General features: G+C 36.0%; 1 protein-coding gene across 1 annotated transcript; it reads left to right on the top strand.

Annotated features, from left to right (window-relative positions):
* The first annotated feature begins 959 nt into the window (after positions 1 to 959).
* On the top strand, positions 960 to 16,718 carry LOC126965713 (odorant receptor 67c-like). Its single transcript, XM_050809461.1, has 9 exons — positions 960 to 1,230; positions 3,896 to 4,045; positions 5,382 to 5,567; positions 10,065 to 10,248; positions 11,205 to 11,301; positions 12,057 to 12,158; positions 14,526 to 14,614; positions 15,221 to 15,287; positions 16,612 to 16,718. The coding sequence occupies exons 1-9, from the start codon at positions 960 to 962 to the stop codon at positions 16,669 to 16,671; spliced, it is 1,206 nt and encodes a 401-aa protein (XP_050665418.1). The 3' UTR covers positions 16,672 to 16,718.
* Positions 16,719 to 18,022: the final 1,304 nt, after the last annotated feature.

The following is an 18,022-nucleotide window of genomic DNA, read 5'->3' as shown; positions in this document are numbered from 1 at the left end:
AGAGACTTGAAATTTAGTAGGAATATTCCTTCCGCCGAGTACAGGTTAGCTAAGAACGGATTTTACAAATTCCACTCGCAAGATTTTTTTTTTTGATTAGAACAACGTCTGTAGTATATTATATATTTCATGACCGCTCAACGCACACTTTTTACCACTTTGGAATTGTCTCTCGCACAAACTATTCGGTATAGAAAAATATGATATTGGACACCTCAATATCATTTTTGAAGACCTATCCATAGATTGGGTTTGATGAAAAGAAATTGTGTTTCAGTTCTAAGTATGGGAAACCCCAATTTTTTTTTGCTATATTTGTATTAATATCTCAATGCAGTTCACAGAATACATCTGCTTACCAAGTTTCAACAGTATAGTTCTTATAGTTTCGGAAAAAAATGGCTGTGATATACGAACGGACAGACAGACAGAGAGGACAAATCTATAAGGGTTCCGTTTTTTGCCATCTGGCTAGGGAACCCTAATAAAAATCAGATTAAACAAAAAATTTTTATTATTTTTTCAAATAATGTGCTCTGATTAAATAGATATGAAAACAATAAAAAGTCTGATAGGTCAGCTAGTATATTATAAAAAGAGTATTTGCCAGCACAATGTTTCAAGACCGATTCCTACGGTATTATTAATGTCAAACTGACGTTAAATACTTCATAGTTTTAAAAAACTTACTTCATAAATTATTCTTCATTGTTCACATGTTTTACATATAAGGTACGATACTTTCTATTGTATCTCATAGTATTTTGTGAAGGTGCATAGTTCTAACTTTTGCTTATGATTTCAACGACACCGTTTCATGTTCTACTTAAAATATATTCTTAGTTTGGAATAAACTCAGAATTATATATGGAGAGACTTAAAATTAATAATTATTAATTAATTATTACAGCTGCAAGCATCACCAGTCTACTACAGCTGATAAGCAACATTTACACACTATGGCAAGTCCTACATTAGAACTAGCTAAACGAGAGATTGACGAATCCTTAAAATTGAGTACGTCGTGCATGTTCCTGATAGGATTCTCGTTAAAAACACCCGCTGACCCCTCGACAGCGCTACGAATTAAAATAGTATTCGTAGCGACCATTATTGGCGTGAGTTTACATGCTCTCAGTGAACTAGCATTTCTATGTGTTACAATTGCAAATTCACCACGCGTCGAATACGTTGCTCCACTTCTTCACACCGTGGGATACGGTATTTTAAGTATGTATAATCCTTCTTAACACTTTAAATTATGACTTTTTTATAGACTGATCATGTTATTTGCATGTTGATGTATATTACGATCTAAATCCTCATAAATATAACGGGATTAATGTTTTTGAAGTGAAAACTTTAACTTTAACTTGACTACTTTGTCCGGCCATAAATACTGTTACAATTAAAAATAAACAAAATATTACATTTGAATTTAGAATCTGTCAATTTTATATTATTGTACATTGAGTTTTCTCATTTTGGCGCAAATACATCTATACTAATATTATAAAGCTGCAGTGTTTGTTTGTTTGTTTGAACGCTGGTCTGATGGAACTGGTCCGATTTGAATGATTCTTTCAGTGTTGGGTAGTCCATTTATCGAGGAAGGCTATAGGCTATGTTTTTTTTTCAAAATTAGGGATCCGTAATAAAATTGCTATTTTGTAACACAAGGTGTAAAATCGAAAACCTATTTTTGCGTGCGCTGCAAAAACTATTGACAATAGAACAAAATGATGTACAGGCTATAATATAGGCAATATTTTATTACTTATAAAACTATCGCGTGAATTATACTTTATATGGCAAAACAACGTTTGCCGGGTCAGCTAGTTGTACAATATTTAGCGAAATTAAAATGGAGTGGGGTGATAACGGAGCGTTGTTGGCCTTAACGAAGGTGTACACGCTTTTTTTAAGGTATCCATGTCGTATCGTTCTAGAAACAGCGCACAAGGAAGCTTATTCAACAGCTTAGTTGTACGTGGAAGAAAGTTCCTTTAACAAAACCAAAACAATGCTTGTACAATAGTGTACACGCTTGCTTGGCGGAAGAAAAAGGCGCCGCTATGGTACCCAACTAGCCGGCATGCTATGGAAAGGAACCTTCCACTGGTGAAAATTGTTAGTTGGATAATGAAAACCATCAGACCTTGGAGATCAGCAATAACAGAGGTGTTAAGCCGCGCCCAGATACAAACAACACCGAACAAAAAAAAAACGCAATTATTTTTATACTTTTAAGAGCATATTTTATCTATTGTTTTGGAATAGTGTTTTTGAAGTCGCTTGTTTTTTTGTTAATTTTTTTTATTTTTAGTGCATTTGAAGTACACTAACTAATAACTTGTCTAAATATGTGCAGATATACTAAATTTTTCAATGTAGCAATGAACGTAAGCGCTTAATTGAAGAGTTCCGTTACTTTGCCATGAATTCCGTAATCAGAACCTAACCAAACTCTCACCAAACTATCTTTGAAGTATATCCTTTCCAATAAAAAAAGAATCATCGAAATCGGTTGGCACGATATTGAGTTATTCGTAAATTTATCATGCAATTTGCTATACGTATGTATGGCAAATTTAAGACTTTTATAATTTTAAGGACCAAATTACAATGGGACCACACGGGAAGCACCAGCTTAATAATTATCTAAATCGGTTTACCCAGTCGAAAGTTTACAGGTAACAAACATAAAAAAAATACCGAGGAATTGAGAACCTCCTCCTTTTTTGAAGTCGGTTAATAAAGATAAAAAGTCTCCCATAATCGTTGCCAATACTCTTCCTATTTCGTTTCATAGCTTTCTTTTGTCGACAATCGTAAAATCTGAACCCGGCCTTAGAGGTACGTTGCTGATTTATATGGTCAGAGTATTTCCATCTGATTATAGCGAATAGATGCTTTCAAAGTGGCTTTGCATGATTTCAATATAAGAATAAATTTCTTAAACAATTATGTTCTGATCTTCTTATCAAATTCTAGATTATATTTACTTACTGTTAATAATAATAAATTTATAATCTAAACCAATGAAACAAATAAGAAATAATCCTAAAACATATTTCTGAATGATCTATATATTATGCATTAACGCCCCCGGGGTGTACCCCTTGCGGATGAAACTTCGTAAAATCCGTCTTAGCTGATCTCTACTCGGTGAAAGGAATATCCTATCAAATTTAAAGTCTCTAGGCCTATGGTTCCGGAGATGTCGTGATGTGTCAAAAGGTGGAAATCTCTTGTGTAGATATAGGTTATCCAGAAGTTAAAGTATGGTCTGCAAGACAGTTCTCATCATTGAAGATGAAAACATGTAAACTTTGTTTGGCATAAATGTGTAAGTGTCACTTTCACTTGATCTGAATATCAGACCATAATAAGTGTGAAAGCTTGCGTGTAAGCAGGGTATTACTTTTAAATCATAGTCAGGCATGCATTCATCTGATTTTAAGTGATTCCTACTGCGAAAGCACCCTTAAATTAGCAGAGGCATCACATGAACGTACTTCGGAACGAACTTCAGTTTGGAGCTGGTAAGTAAAACACCTGAATCTAAGATAAAAAAGGAAATAAAAATAAGCAAAAAATAATCACGCACGAGACTCACGTGATGGGATGTACCTCACCACGCTCATGGACATCCGAAGCACCATGGGGTCAAGACTTGCGTTGCCGACCGTAAGTTGGGAGTAGATTTGCCCTATTTGCCCGAGATTAAGTACAAGTCCTACTTGCGGACGCCCAGTGACGGGTTATCCAGGACTGCTAAGTCTGGTACCTTGCAGGAGTAGTAATTTTTAAATCCACCTGTAAATACTTGTTGAAGCGAAATCCATACCCAATATTTCATGCCGTCTTTATTGAATACATCCATCATTTCTAGGTATTTGTAAGATATCAGCGTTATTCAGCAAAAGAAATGTGTTTGCCCGACTTCTCAATGATCTGAGGACAATATGGCCAGTCTATACAAACGAAGAGACACAGAACATTAAAAGCAGAAGTTTACGTGCCTTGCGAATTGCACATCTAAGTAAGATAAATCATATATCTATGCATGGGCGTAGCGAGGATTCTATATAGTGGGGGGGGGCAGATAAAGAAAATCCTAGACTATATTGTTTTAGTCGTACTTTTTTAAAAGGTGAGTACCTCAAATTAGTGTATAATATCCGGACGACAGAGCCTTGCTCGGATTTTTTAGAATGTACAAAACTTGAAAAAAAAACTAATATGACATCTGGATTCGAACCGGGGTCTTCTTCTGTCCGGATCAACCAATGTATGGGACGTAGCTATTATAGTCTTATATATGGTGGCGAAATTCACCTTTGTATACTAATGTTATTATAGCTGTTTCTCATTGGAACTACATTTTTTAAATTGAAACCTAGCTAGATCGATTTATCGCCCCGAAATCCCTTGTATACAAATTTTATGAAAATCGTTGGAGTCGTTTCCGAGATTCAGATTATATATATACAAGAATTGCACGTTTAAAGTGGAGGTGAGGTAAAAGTATTAAACAGAATAGAACAAGATACTTCTTTATTACTTAAAGAGCAATCTGCGCGGTTGTTTACAAAAACTTCTCGTACATTTTCGTCTTATTTTCTTGGACAATTTTCAGTCTCAAATTGACAATCTCGATTCACGATACGGGTGATCGTTCCGAGTGGAGTACTGTGAATTGCGATTGACAGTCGCTGAGTCTGTTACCTCTTCTCTCATCCCACTCCTATGGAGTAAGGACACACTAATATGACTCTCCTGCAGCTCGCACCTCGCTACGCCTATCTAAATGAGTTTTCATTTTATTTGAAAGTACATTTCTGATTATCGCAATGTATGGTAATGTGTTTAACGGTGGATATGTAAGGCCCTGTCTATTCAAAGGACGACCAAACCGTAAGTAACCCTAATTCCATATCAAGTTCGAAACAAGATGACACATACATCAAAAATGAAAAGGTCACTGAAATAATCAATCATACTTCTAAAAGGTTAATACCACATATCCTTCTAAATATTCAAGTTTCAAATGTTCCACATACACTTTTAGTTGTTTATGGTTCAGCTAGGCGTGTTGTCGTGGCTATCATCAACTTAAAGAGTTTTTCATTCATTAGCAACAAACAAAAATCTTCGGCCTTTAAGAATAAGCATAGGAGTATACCTATATCAGAAGACGCAGTGTTGGTAGGCCGCCCACAAGTGGACCGACGATCTGATGAAGATCGCCGGAATACGTCAGATAAGGAGAAGCGCAGGACCGATCGTCGTGGAAATCTTTGGGGGAGGCCTTTGTCCAGCAGTGGACGTCTTCGGGCTGATGAAGATGATGATATATAGTTTTTTGTTTATTTCAGGTTACTTCGCTCTGAATGAATCAGGAGTATTGTTTTACATCATTACGCCCGTAGTTCTGTATTTGTTCAATGTCTTGCGGGGACAAGAATATCATATTAGAACTGTGTGGAGGTCGTGGTACCCCTTCGATATTTATTCCAGTATATTACTACATACCGTCATTTACATCTTTGAAATTTTTTCAGGTGGGGTCATTTTTATATAATTAATAACATACTAGCTGAACCGGGCATACTTTGTCCTGCCAGCTATGAATATAGCAAAAACATTCTGCATTTTTTGGTAGAAGAGAACAAACGAGCGTACGCTACACCTAATGTTAAGTTATCACCGCCACAGACATTTTCTTGCAACACCTGAGGAATAACAAGAGCGTTGCCATCCTTTTAGAAAGTGTGCTCGGTCTTTTTGAAGTTACCCATGTCGTATCGTCCTGGAAACACTGCGCAAGGAAGAATACCATAGAATTATTGTACGGACTTGTAAGAATTCTCCATGTTACACACAGGACACCAATTTTTATAGTAATCAGCTACCCAATAGAGAAGTTGGTGGGGAGCTACAAGAGAAAGGATAGCGAAAACTGATTTTCCATTACTTTTGACACTTTTCTAGGTGATGGGCCGAACGGTGTTCAAGTGAAACGACACATAAACAAACGTAACGAGTACAAATATTTTGTACATATTTTATACGCCTTAATTAATACATTTTTTTTATTAAAAAATTTAAAACGATGATAGATGTATACGTTATATATGTTTGTATATACAGATTGAGAGAGAAGTCCATTTAAATAGATATCCTTATACACCAAAACAATAGAAAATTACTCTCTTTTGGTATGTCAAACATCAGGAGATAAGTGTAAATTCAAACAGGGTGCTGGAATAGTTATTTAAATCTGACGAAACAAATAATTTTTTTCGAACGTGGTGTGGATGCATAAGATAATAAAATTCGAATACGAACAGGTGTTTAAATCTTTAGCGGTCTAATCTTCGTAGCAAATTAACTCAAACAGTTGTGTTTACATAACGACATCGCACTGTGTGTTAATTTATAATTCAAATTCAAATAATTTTATTCAAATAGGATTCACTCATTGAACAGCAAAGACTACCATTCAAAACAGACTGCCTCAGACCTGAGAAGAACGGGCGCAAGAAACCCAGCGGGCTTTTTTTTATAAAAATATGGATTACAATGTAAATTGTACAATAAACATTATAATTAAAGAGCCTGAGGGTGTCCGCTTCATAGGCATAACAACTTTATGTTAGTTTCTCGTGTAAATATTTGTCACAGTTTCTACCAAAATCATTAATGTGCTTATGAACATATAGAACATTATCAAGAATATATTGAGATGCAACAGTCAAAACGTTTATTTCTTAAAAATTTTCTCTTGATGATTCTTTAGGACCTAGGTTATAAATATCGGGGATAGCTCTCTTCTGCAGCACAAAATTGGTATTAATTGCATTGCCCCATAACAATATACCATAGGACATAATACTATGAAAATAACTTAAGTAAACTAGTCGCGCCGTATCTATGTCAGATAACTGTCAAATTTTTTTAACAGCATATGCTGTAGTTTCGCCAATCCTTCAATATTTGTAATTGTTGTTTAACGTTTTTCGGTGTGTATATACACTTTTAATGATTTTCATAATGATTGTTTGCGAGAATTATGTACACTTTATTTGACACATACGGTTCTACTTAAGAAAAAATGTGGCGTTATTAATAAAAATCATCCATTTAGTACAATTGTAGGTATCACTGCATATTGCGGATGTCCATGGACAGTTGCCTTATTACTTTTCAGCACGTAAGCCTCTAGCCAAGTGTTTCTCAACGTAGGGCCCACGGCCCACAGGGGGGCAATGTGATAGTCAAGGGGGCAATTTAAAAATGGATAATCGACACGACTTTAACCCTTTCGCTTTGGGTTATTTAAATGCACTGCTAGATATAGACAAATTTAACAAAAAATGTAAATTCCAAGAATGCGCAAGAAAACTAATGTAAATAATTTACTGATAAAAAAATAAATCGACTTGATGTAACACAACACAGAGACTTGAAATTTAAGCTAAGTAAATCGGAACCTAATATGAAATCTCTGTGCAGAAAGCATCAAGCGAAGTATCCCACTAAATGAATATAGATTTTTTTTTTCAGTTTTTAGATGTTTTTATAACAATTTTATAGTGATTTCTTCCTCAAATTTATCATCTATAATTCTTAAGGGAGCAAAACAATTTTAAAGGGTAACAAATTATTTATGGGGGCATAAAAATTTTAGAAATATTGAGCTGGGGCATGGCCTAAAAAAGTTTGGGAAACACTGCTGAAACCATTTGCCCCCTCTTATATAAAAAAAATTGAATAGCGGTATTACAAAATACAATATTATTAAATAGCTAAATCATATTTTGTCACTTTCACTCTCCGTTCAATTTTGGGCTTAAGAAAACGTGATGACATATAAAATTGCTTAAAGCCGTTATTAAATCGTTTATTTGTAGTATTTACGAGACAAGACGATATTATAACCCGTTATTATTTTAGATATCTTTTAAACAGTTTTTAAGAAAGTTTATTTTCTATAAACCGTTAACATAATATTGTGCTATGGCATATAACAAAACTTTTAGACATATTGAAGTAAATAGTTATTAGGTATGCATCAGAACTGAGAAGAACGGGCGCAACAAACTCAGCTGGGTTCTCTTTATTATAAAAATATGGTTACAATGTAAAATCGTGCAACAAAATTTAATATTTAATAGCCTGTGGGCGGTTGCTCTATTCCCAATCAGTGGTATCATTGAGAAAATCATTATGTTATAGTAATATTTACCACACAAACTTTTTTTATCAATTCATTTGAATTTGGTAATACATTTCTTTTGAACATTTTCTGGGATCTTGTTGTATAAGCATATACAACGCCCCACAAAAGTGTTACTAACTCGACTTAGCCGAGTAGTAGGCATTAGAAGTTTATGTCTGTTCCTGGTGTTAACATTATGACAGTTTCTAGCATACATAACATTATCAAGAATATGTTGAGAGACAACAGTCAAGATGTTTATTTCTCTAACTTTTGCTTTCAATTATTCTTTAGGACCTAGTTTATAAATAGCGCGAATAGCTCTCTGCATCTTTAAACAAAGAAAAACTTTAAGCCACACACAGCCGCTTTGTGAAATTAAAAGGTGACAGGCAGAACCGTTGAATCCCACGGAACCCGGTTCAATCCTCACCCATCACGTACCAATGAGTTTGAGGTTTTTGAATTCAAATTTAATCGACGCTTTATAAGGTCGGCAACGCCCTTGTGGTTCAACAGAGCACAGATCCGAGTGATCACATACCTACTGATTGTATGATCTGTGTGTTTGCGTGTGTACTACCTATCCTAACTAACCTTACCTAAAAAAATCTACAAGGCGACACTAAATGCCAGCGACCTTGAGCGATATGAGTTCACGGCTTCCGGCCCGCCATCTATGTAACAAAGACAATATTTTCAAAATTCTTGCGTGGAAAACAGTTTATATGCTTACAATCCTCGTTATTCATTACTAATCTGAAAAAATATACCTACACAAAAAAAGTAAAACTTTTCTGACAGTTGTACTAAAAAAATGCGTCATGCCATGCCAAAAAACTTGTTTAACTGCAAGGAAAAGTAGTAGTTCAAAAAGGCTCTGGAGTGAAAACTATAACCAACAGCAAGCATAAGAAACCTACAAATAAGACTTAAGTATATGTGTAACAGGATTATGGAGTGTTCATAGCTCGAAATGCTATATTTTCACCAAAAAAATTGTCTAAAAACACCTTGTTTGCATGTTTTCTGCTTACTCTTCGCTGTCCTGAATCGATACGACTTAGGGACCCTCAAGTCGCATACTACCAACCCAAAGTCTGGGAAGGATAATTTGCATATATCTATTAACTTGTCCCAAAGCGCTGAAACCCATCAATATACCTACAACTGTTCAAATTAGCTGCTATAAAGAGTGGGCGGATTCAAAACCTAACAATTTCTTCTTATTTTCTATGTAATCTTTTATAAAATATGTAAAATTGCAATGGAATCAACTCAATGTAGATTTGTAATAAAGCCAACTATTTAGCTTAATGTGAGTCCAAGACAAACCAGCATTCAACTTTATATACATTCCTATATTTCACCATTTTGTGTTTTTATTAAAATAATATCTTTATAATATTATGTGTGTTTGCTATTTTCAATTTATGTTTTAATTTATCCTTTTAATTCTAGTATATTCTTTTGAACTGTTGTAAACGTGGAAACTTGTAAGTGGCATTAAAAAATTTGTGAATTAATTTGTAATATTCATATTATTCTTCAAACAAAACAAATCTTATAACTATATTTACAATACTATGACTACATAAAATTAAAACTATCATTACGTGGAAGGGTACCAAGAATACTGGCAGCATTACCACGTTGGATAGCTAGGCTGATCCGTTGACCGAAATAGCTGCCAGCGCTTGGGTTCCCAGTAGCCCTATTGCGGCGCGAAGATTGTATTTTGAACAATTGTAATATTTGTTTTGTTACTTAACTGTAAGTTTTGATAAAATTGTAAAAAAGAAATAAAATGAAACATTATTAACCATGTTTATTCCAGGCCAATCATGTGTATGGGCGATGATATGTTCGGATCTATTGTTTTCGGGAATGGCGAGTCACATAGTATTGATACTAGAAGTCCTACAGAAGCGCCTTCAGCTACTGGGATGTGCTGTGAAGAGTGATACTGAAAATTACCAAGACATCGTGGATTGTGTTAAGTTACATCAAAAATTGATCAGGTTTTGTTTTTCCCTTTAATCAACAATCACGATATATGTATTAATGTATGGCTATTAGTTAGAGGCTTTACTTTTTTACTAACCCCCTTATTCATAATGGTCCGCTAACTTAAAACAGCCGCTAAGGAGTGTTTTTTCTCATTCTTACTTAGGTCAATAGAAGAAGACAAAGTGAGAATTAGCAATGCTTTAATTTAGCAGACTATGATGAATAAGGGGGTAAGACTTTACCATCTTATGAATCAAGGTGACGAGCGCAAAGTTTTCTGGAAAAAAAACCTTGTTAGTGCTAGAAAACTTTGCACTCAAAAACATTGCACGACTTGTTGCTCTCCTCCTTTCATTGAAGTTGGTCAAAAATAGGTATAGCAATAAACCTATTTTTTTCGCCACGAATTTTTGCGATAATCAAAAACTAGATGAGTATCTCACATCTTGGGAATCTCGACTTAATGTCTCAATACACTAATGATCTAGTATGCCATAATTATGTAAGCAACTTTTTTATTCATCCTTGTTTATTGCTTACTCTTTACTACACTTTACGAAATCATTCGAGAATAATCCTTACAAGTATAAAAAAGTTGCCGAGCGCGCCTTTTTATTATCTGCAGTGATTGATTTGAATTTAAACATTCAGCGAGATATAACGAGCTATACAACTAGGTTCATTCTTTTTTCTCTTAAAAAATATTTGTGAACTTAAACTGGTGTTTTCTAAACCCCTGTAGTCCTGACACGTAACAGTAAGAATTATGAACTTTGTTCATTTATAACACAACTATCTATGTATACATGTAATAGATATTTATTATTTATTTATTTGTAAAACTTACTGTTTTTTGGATAATATACTTTCTAATAATTATTCCTATTACATAGTTAAGACAAAAGTTAAGTTTCAAGGACCAATGAGCAATTTAAAAATAAGCTTTAGATATTTATTTATATTGCAGGTACTGCAATGATCTAGAAGATGCATTTTCGTTTGTTAATCTGATTAACATCTTCTTAAGCTCCGTTAACATCTGTTGTGTCGTTTTTGTTATAGTGGTAAGTAGTTACTTATTTACTTAAATAAAGACTTAACAGGCTTATTATCGTACTGGATCAGAACGACAGAACATGTAGTCCCGAAGTCACGAGTCAAGAGTAGGTACTTTAAGTTTGCCCGTAGTGTTAATAAGCGAATGTGATTCTAGCGTCAAGGCTCTTTACATTTTTTAGTTGATGGTAATTGATACGCCCAGCCCATTACAATGCAGTGCCGCTCAGGATTCTTTAAAAACCCTCAAAATTTCTGAATGGCACTACAACTGCTCTCGTCACCTTGAGACATAAGATGTGAAGTCTCATTTGCCCAGTAATTTCACTAGCTACGGCGCCCTTCAGACTGAAACACAGTAATGCTTACACATTACAGCTTCATGGCAGAAATAGGCGCCGTTGTGGTACCCATAATCTAGCCGGTATCCTGTGCAAAGGAGACTCACACTTGCTGTATATTATTAGATTATTATTAGACATCCACTGCTTCACAAAGGCCTCTCCTAAATATCGCCATGACGATCGGTCCTGCGCTGCCCTCATCCAACCTACTCCGGCGATCTTGACCAGATCATTGGTCCTACTTGTCGTGGTCTACCATCACTTCGTCTTCCGGTCTCTCCCTACATATAACATATTGCCAAAACACTTGATAATGAAGGTACATAAGTTTGTAATGGGGCCTTGACATGGGGAGAACAACTAATAAGAAACTACAAACTACAATATCATTATTTAATCACATTTAATATTTGTTTTAGTTACTGGAACCACTAATGGCGATGAGTAATAAGCTATTCTTCGCAGCTTCTGTCATTCAGATTGGTGTAATTTGCTGGTATGGCGAAAATATTATTCACGCTGTAAGTAATTTACTCTAAGTATATTCAATTATTTATAATATTACACATCGTATTGTAAATATTTCAATCGATACAAGTATCGAAGTTGTTCGTAAGATCTATCAACACAACGATAGTTAATTATCTTGTAAAAATAAATTGCAAATATAAGCTCAGGCACGGATGAGCTGCGTCGCAATACAGTAATTATGAGAGCAGCCGGTAAGCATTCTTGGGAAGAAAAAACTATTGCGTGCCACGCCGGTGAGTACACTCAACGACGACCAAAAACTGCCAAATACGGGAAAGAATTCGTGTATAAGCTATTTTTGGCATAGTTGTAGGTATTGACGCCTGAAACAACAAAATCAAAGTGCTGATAGATGGGGTTTAAGCTAATGGGTAGGAGGGATGTAAACATCCCTTTTAAAAGTTTTTCTTTAATATCTCATAACCGGTGGCAGAACAATATTGGTAATTTAATGCGAGCTTGTCGCAAATTTTACCAGTGCAAGCTAGATTATGGGTACCACAACGGCGCCGTGAAGCAGTAATATGTAAGCATTACTATGTTTTGGTCTGAAGGGCGCCGTAGCTAGAGAAATTACTGGGCAAATGAGACTTGACATCTTATGTCTCAAGGTGACGAGCGCAGTTGTAATGCAACTCAGGGTGAGAGGAACTTTTGGGTTTTTCAAGAATCCTGAGCGGCACTTCGTTGTAATGGGCAGGGCGTACCAATTACCATCAGCTGAACATCCTGCTCGTCTCGTCCCTTATTTTCATCAAAAAAAATGTTCCTTGACGCGTGACTCCGATTCAGTTAACGTTCTAGAGAAATGATATATTGCGAATTTAGAGCAAAACGTGAATAGCATCGGAACTTAAAAATCAATGATTTTGAAATTACGAGAATAGCACCGCTGTTAGTATCTTCACTTCAGGTTCAAATCACAAAGATCACATTGAATCATCAATCTATACATTAAACGTGTATTAATACAATTTCCTTTTTTACTTACTAAACGAGTCAGGGCTAAGCAATTGTCAAGCTGTCAAACTACTTTCTCATTTATAAAATCATCTTTTCCTATTTCTAAGGCTTACATTATTGAATTTCTTCTAATATAAGATTAAAATTGATCGATAGAGTTTATTGAACAAGCGCCCAGAGTTTCCAATAGAAGTATCGTTAAGTTTTTCTAATCGATATTTTGGATCATCTCGTAAATTTTTTTTATCACACCATATTCTAATTCTAAAGTCCTTTACCACACGGCGTTCGTTGGAAAACTCGTGAAAAGTGCCAGAAGAATGTGAGAATACGAGATGAGATTGTACTTACTATGGCCGCTGCTTTTGCGGGAGGCCCAGCGTATAAATAAAAATTGTTAAAGTAGATAAGAAACATAGACTTCAAAAATCAAAGTTCTGAAGTTTGTCGGTTGTCAACAACAACGACAACTTTGAGCGGGAAGCTATTTAACACATTATTTAACGAACAGCTGATCGACGTCGGCCATGTTTTTTTCGTTCGAGTGCTTAAAATCTTTATATAAATCTCGTGTCACAATGTTTGTCCTCAATGGACTCCTAAACTAATGAACGGATTGTAATGGTGATTACTTCATGGAGTGCAGTTTGGTCCAACTTGAGAGATAGGGTAGTTTTTATTTCGATTTGGGACCCATAAATATTTTTATTTTCAATATTTGTTTTGTATGGACATATTTTCTATGAGAGAATTTAGTGACGCACGGTTTGACAGTTCCGCTGTGAAACAATTTCATTCTAACAACAGGGAGCATATTTACGAAATAATTTTTGATGTTTTGAAATATAAAACAGTTGTTTTTTTACTATCTACAGAACAACGTCTGTCGGGGCAGCTAGTAGGTTTATAGAAGGGTCCTAGCTACTAGAAGTCACGTCAGTTTTATCGAAGAGATAATGAGCGTTTTAGCTCTAATATGCGATTATGAATACCGTTTTTTAACAAGCGTATATTAGTGATATTTTAAATCTCTGCTAAGTCATTATCAATAAGACAGTTACAATATTCTAGCGCATAGACGACCTGTCAGTCCAAAATTGCATTATTATTGACTAGTTTTGATGTGTTTATGTGTGCGTGCTAGCTAGTAGTATATTTTAATATTCAAAATACTAAGAAGCTCATGCCAAGCGTGGCTGACTGTTTACGACTTGTCAATCAAAATCGGTGACAGTAATGATAGATTCGCTTTCATTTTCTTTCTTCCTGTATTCTCATTAGAGATGTTCATCTTTGCACGCTTTGTTTGTCTATAGGTACGCTAATATATATTGTAATAAGACCTAACTCTGATAAGACCTTTAACCTGTGATAAGACCTAACTTTGATTTCAGAATGCAAATGTAGCACAAGCAGCTTACGACAGTAAATGGTACAATTTAAATCCCAAATGTAGACGCAGTCTCGCTTTTCTTATACAAAGGTAAGAACTTAAATAAATTCCTTTCATATCTTACCTATTGACAAACCCTTACTTTTATCTCTTATTACCAGTATATCTTGGCCTCGTCGTCCCGGCGACTGGCTGAATATATTTGGAAACCCAATACTGTTTTATGACCCAACTTTGTTACAAGAGAACGTAGGGGTCGAAATAAAGAGGCGAATGTAACCTGATTTTAAATGATCACCGCCGCCCACATTATCTTACAACACCAAAGGAATCACAGGGGCAATAAAAAAAGGTGTTCGCGCCATTTATTGATACTACCCATGTTGTATCGTCATAAAAACGAAGAAAGTGCGTTCTACTGTTTTTGAAAGGCGAAGAAAGTACCTTAACAATCGCACTGTGGAGGAACATGATCTGAGGGAGCTCAGAAAGCAATTTCATGAAAGAAGTGTCTAACTCTATTACATAGCACTGCATACTAGTTTAGTAGTTTGTCAATCTAATCAGCTCACCAAACCATGCAATTATCTTTCTTCGTTTCATTTTGGAGCAATTTGCAAGTAATCACGATTACCTACCTTCCATTATATGCGTGGTCGTGTTATATTTAAAAATGCGAAATCGTTTTATCCTCAGATCACAAAAGCCGATCGCATTCACAGCAATGAAGTTTACCAATATTTCGCTCGTCACTTATTCGGCGGTAAGTACTTTTTTATGCAAGAGTAGGACAAACGGACCTTTTAAGAAGGTGGTCGCGCTTATTTTAAGCGCGACCACCTTCTTAGCTTATGTCGTATCGTCCTGTTGCGTGCAACGTGACAAATAATTTCTTGCAAATCACACTGTACCGAGGATCGCCGCACGATATGCCACATCCACCTATGTGGCGTGACAGCGGCAGTATTCAGGCCAAACAGCAGGTCCAAGTGATAGAGCCGTCCACAAACCCTACCTATCCATTATTAGTTTTCTATAGGAGTTATTAACAGAACGAGTAAATATCCACCAGATGTTAAGCGGTATCTTCTACTTCGTCACACTCTTGGTCGTGCGGTCGTGGTCATCACGAAGTGACATCTTTTGGGGCAAATGTGATGGCACCCCACGAGCAATCGCCACTTTTCCCTTCTGGCCGACTGTCTCGTACACTCGTTCAATGGACCGCCCACAGCAGACTTAATTTGGTCGGTCTGGTGCCCTCCACTTTCACCACAAGCGGTATCACTAACCTATTATAATTACATTATGATGTAAATACATCATAATAACACAATACAACCGCCGCTGCCCGTATAGTAGTGGAAAATAAATTGGCCCCGTCATATCAATACAAAGGCATAATCCGACAAGATAGTAACGTTATTATTTGGAAAGGGTAACTATTTATCTAGTCCCTAATGAGTCCTAGTAACACCGCGGCCAGAGTGGAACTATTGTGTTTGCCACTCATAATTATTTCGTCGTCAAACCCTGGTGCATTTACGAACCGCAGTATCTTGACGCGAGTATTACAAACAGCATGGGAGCAGGGTGTAGTCACCAAGGATAGTGTTACGCTTATGCATTAGTGGCCCGCAATCGCAGAGATGAAGAGGCGTTTCATCAGCCTCAATGCAAAATCTGCAAGTTTTATCGTTTTTGATTCCGACCACACTGAGGTGCTTGCTTAGGCGACAGCATAGCATATGCATAGGGTTTTCCTGATCAGTAATAGAGGGCTTCGTTCGCGTTTCTATAGTTGAATGCTTTAGAATGGTTTAAACGTTTGGTAATGTAAGTTTCCGATGACGTTTTATACACATATATGGACATATCATCGCAGTCTCATAGCAGAACGGCAAAAATGTGCTTAAAGACAATTTAAGCAAGTAACACTTATCTCCTTAGTCGTGTATCAACTGTTCAAATCAAATCTGATCTGAATAAAATATGTTATAGTTCTATAGAACGTCATTGTTAGTTTCAAAGTAAATTTAGATATTAGTTGGTACCGTAAGAATTTAACACAACATTATTTCTTCCAGATACTGACGCGGTCATATTCATACTTTGCTCTTCTCTACACAATGTACAGTGAAAATTGAATTTACTTCTCATTTCCCAAGTCAGCGATGAGACCGAGACTTGCTTAGAACAACCTGTTTATTCCAAAATGATTAATTTTGTTAGAAATGTACTTATCTCACTTAAATAGTCGCAAGCATATACTAACCCCCTTATTCATAATGGTCCGCTAACTTTAAACAGCCGCTAAAGAGTGTTTTTTCTCATACTGACTTACGTCAATAGAAGAAGACAGTGAGAATTAGCAATGCTTTAAGTTAGTAGACTATTATGAATAAGGGGGTTTGACTATACTAGCGTATAGACGAATTGACAGCCCGGTAATGTATAACCAATTTTGATGTCAATGTGTGCGTTAGCTAGTGGATATTTATAATACCGAGGAGCTAATGCAAGCGCGGCTGACTGTTTACGACTTGTCAATCAAAATCGGTTAGAATAACAATAGATTCGCTCTCCTTTTGTATCTTCCGTAAATCCTTTGAAATGTTCTTCTTTCTCACACACTTGTGAAGGAGTCGGGTCAAATAAAAACAGTGTTTTCCATAATTATATAATCTCACAGATTTAACAGTTATACGTTTAAATCTATACTGTAGAAATTATTTAACAATACTATAAGTCATCAGTATGACCCACGCAGTTACTTATACTTACCTTACGCAGTTACTTTACGTTTTTTTTTTAAATTTTCACTAAAACATTGCGATAGAATCCTCGCGCATGTAATTGAGATTATATCTGTCTATTCTCTTGCTTGTCGTCAACAGGCGGTATCATCATCATCAGCTGGAAGACGTCCACTGCTAGAAAAAGGCTTCCGCCAACGTTTTCCGGTACATGATCGCTATTCCAGGTCTTTACGGCCCCAACGGCTATCTCTCCGTCGAGCTATATGCCCTGCCCAATGCCACTTCAGTTTCGCAACCATCTGAGCTATGTTCTCCTCATGAGAGACTTTGGTTCTCCTCATTTCTGATTCGATCTCGCAGGGTGACTCCGAGCATAAACCTCCCCACTGCCCTCTGAGCGACAATGAGCTTCGTCATAAGGCCCATAGTTAGCGACCACGTCTGCGTTCCGTATGTCATCACGGACAACACACACTGGTTAAAAACCTTCATCTTCAGACAGTAGTATTTTGGACAAGAAGATTTACAGGCGGTATACGTTGATAACATGATTGACCATGTTCGCTTGTAGATAAAGAGGACTGGGAAAGGCCCTCTTAAACTATATTACTTGTTATGGATTTAGGGGAATTGTAATTCGATTTGGCCACGCAAAGCTTCAATATATTTTAAATCTATTACCTTCAAAACTTCAACTTAACATGTAACCCACTCTAGCCTCAATTTATATAATTTTCTC

The sequence above is a fragment of the Leptidea sinapis genome, chromosome 8 (genome assembly GCF_905404315.1).
Source record: "Leptidea sinapis chromosome 8, ilLepSina1.1, whole genome shotgun sequence".
NCBI classification, from domain to species: Eukaryota; Metazoa; Arthropoda; class Insecta; order Lepidoptera; family Pieridae; genus Leptidea; species Leptidea sinapis.
Note: the sequence above shows the minus strand (reverse complement) of the source record. Positions and strands in the feature narration are given on the sequence as shown.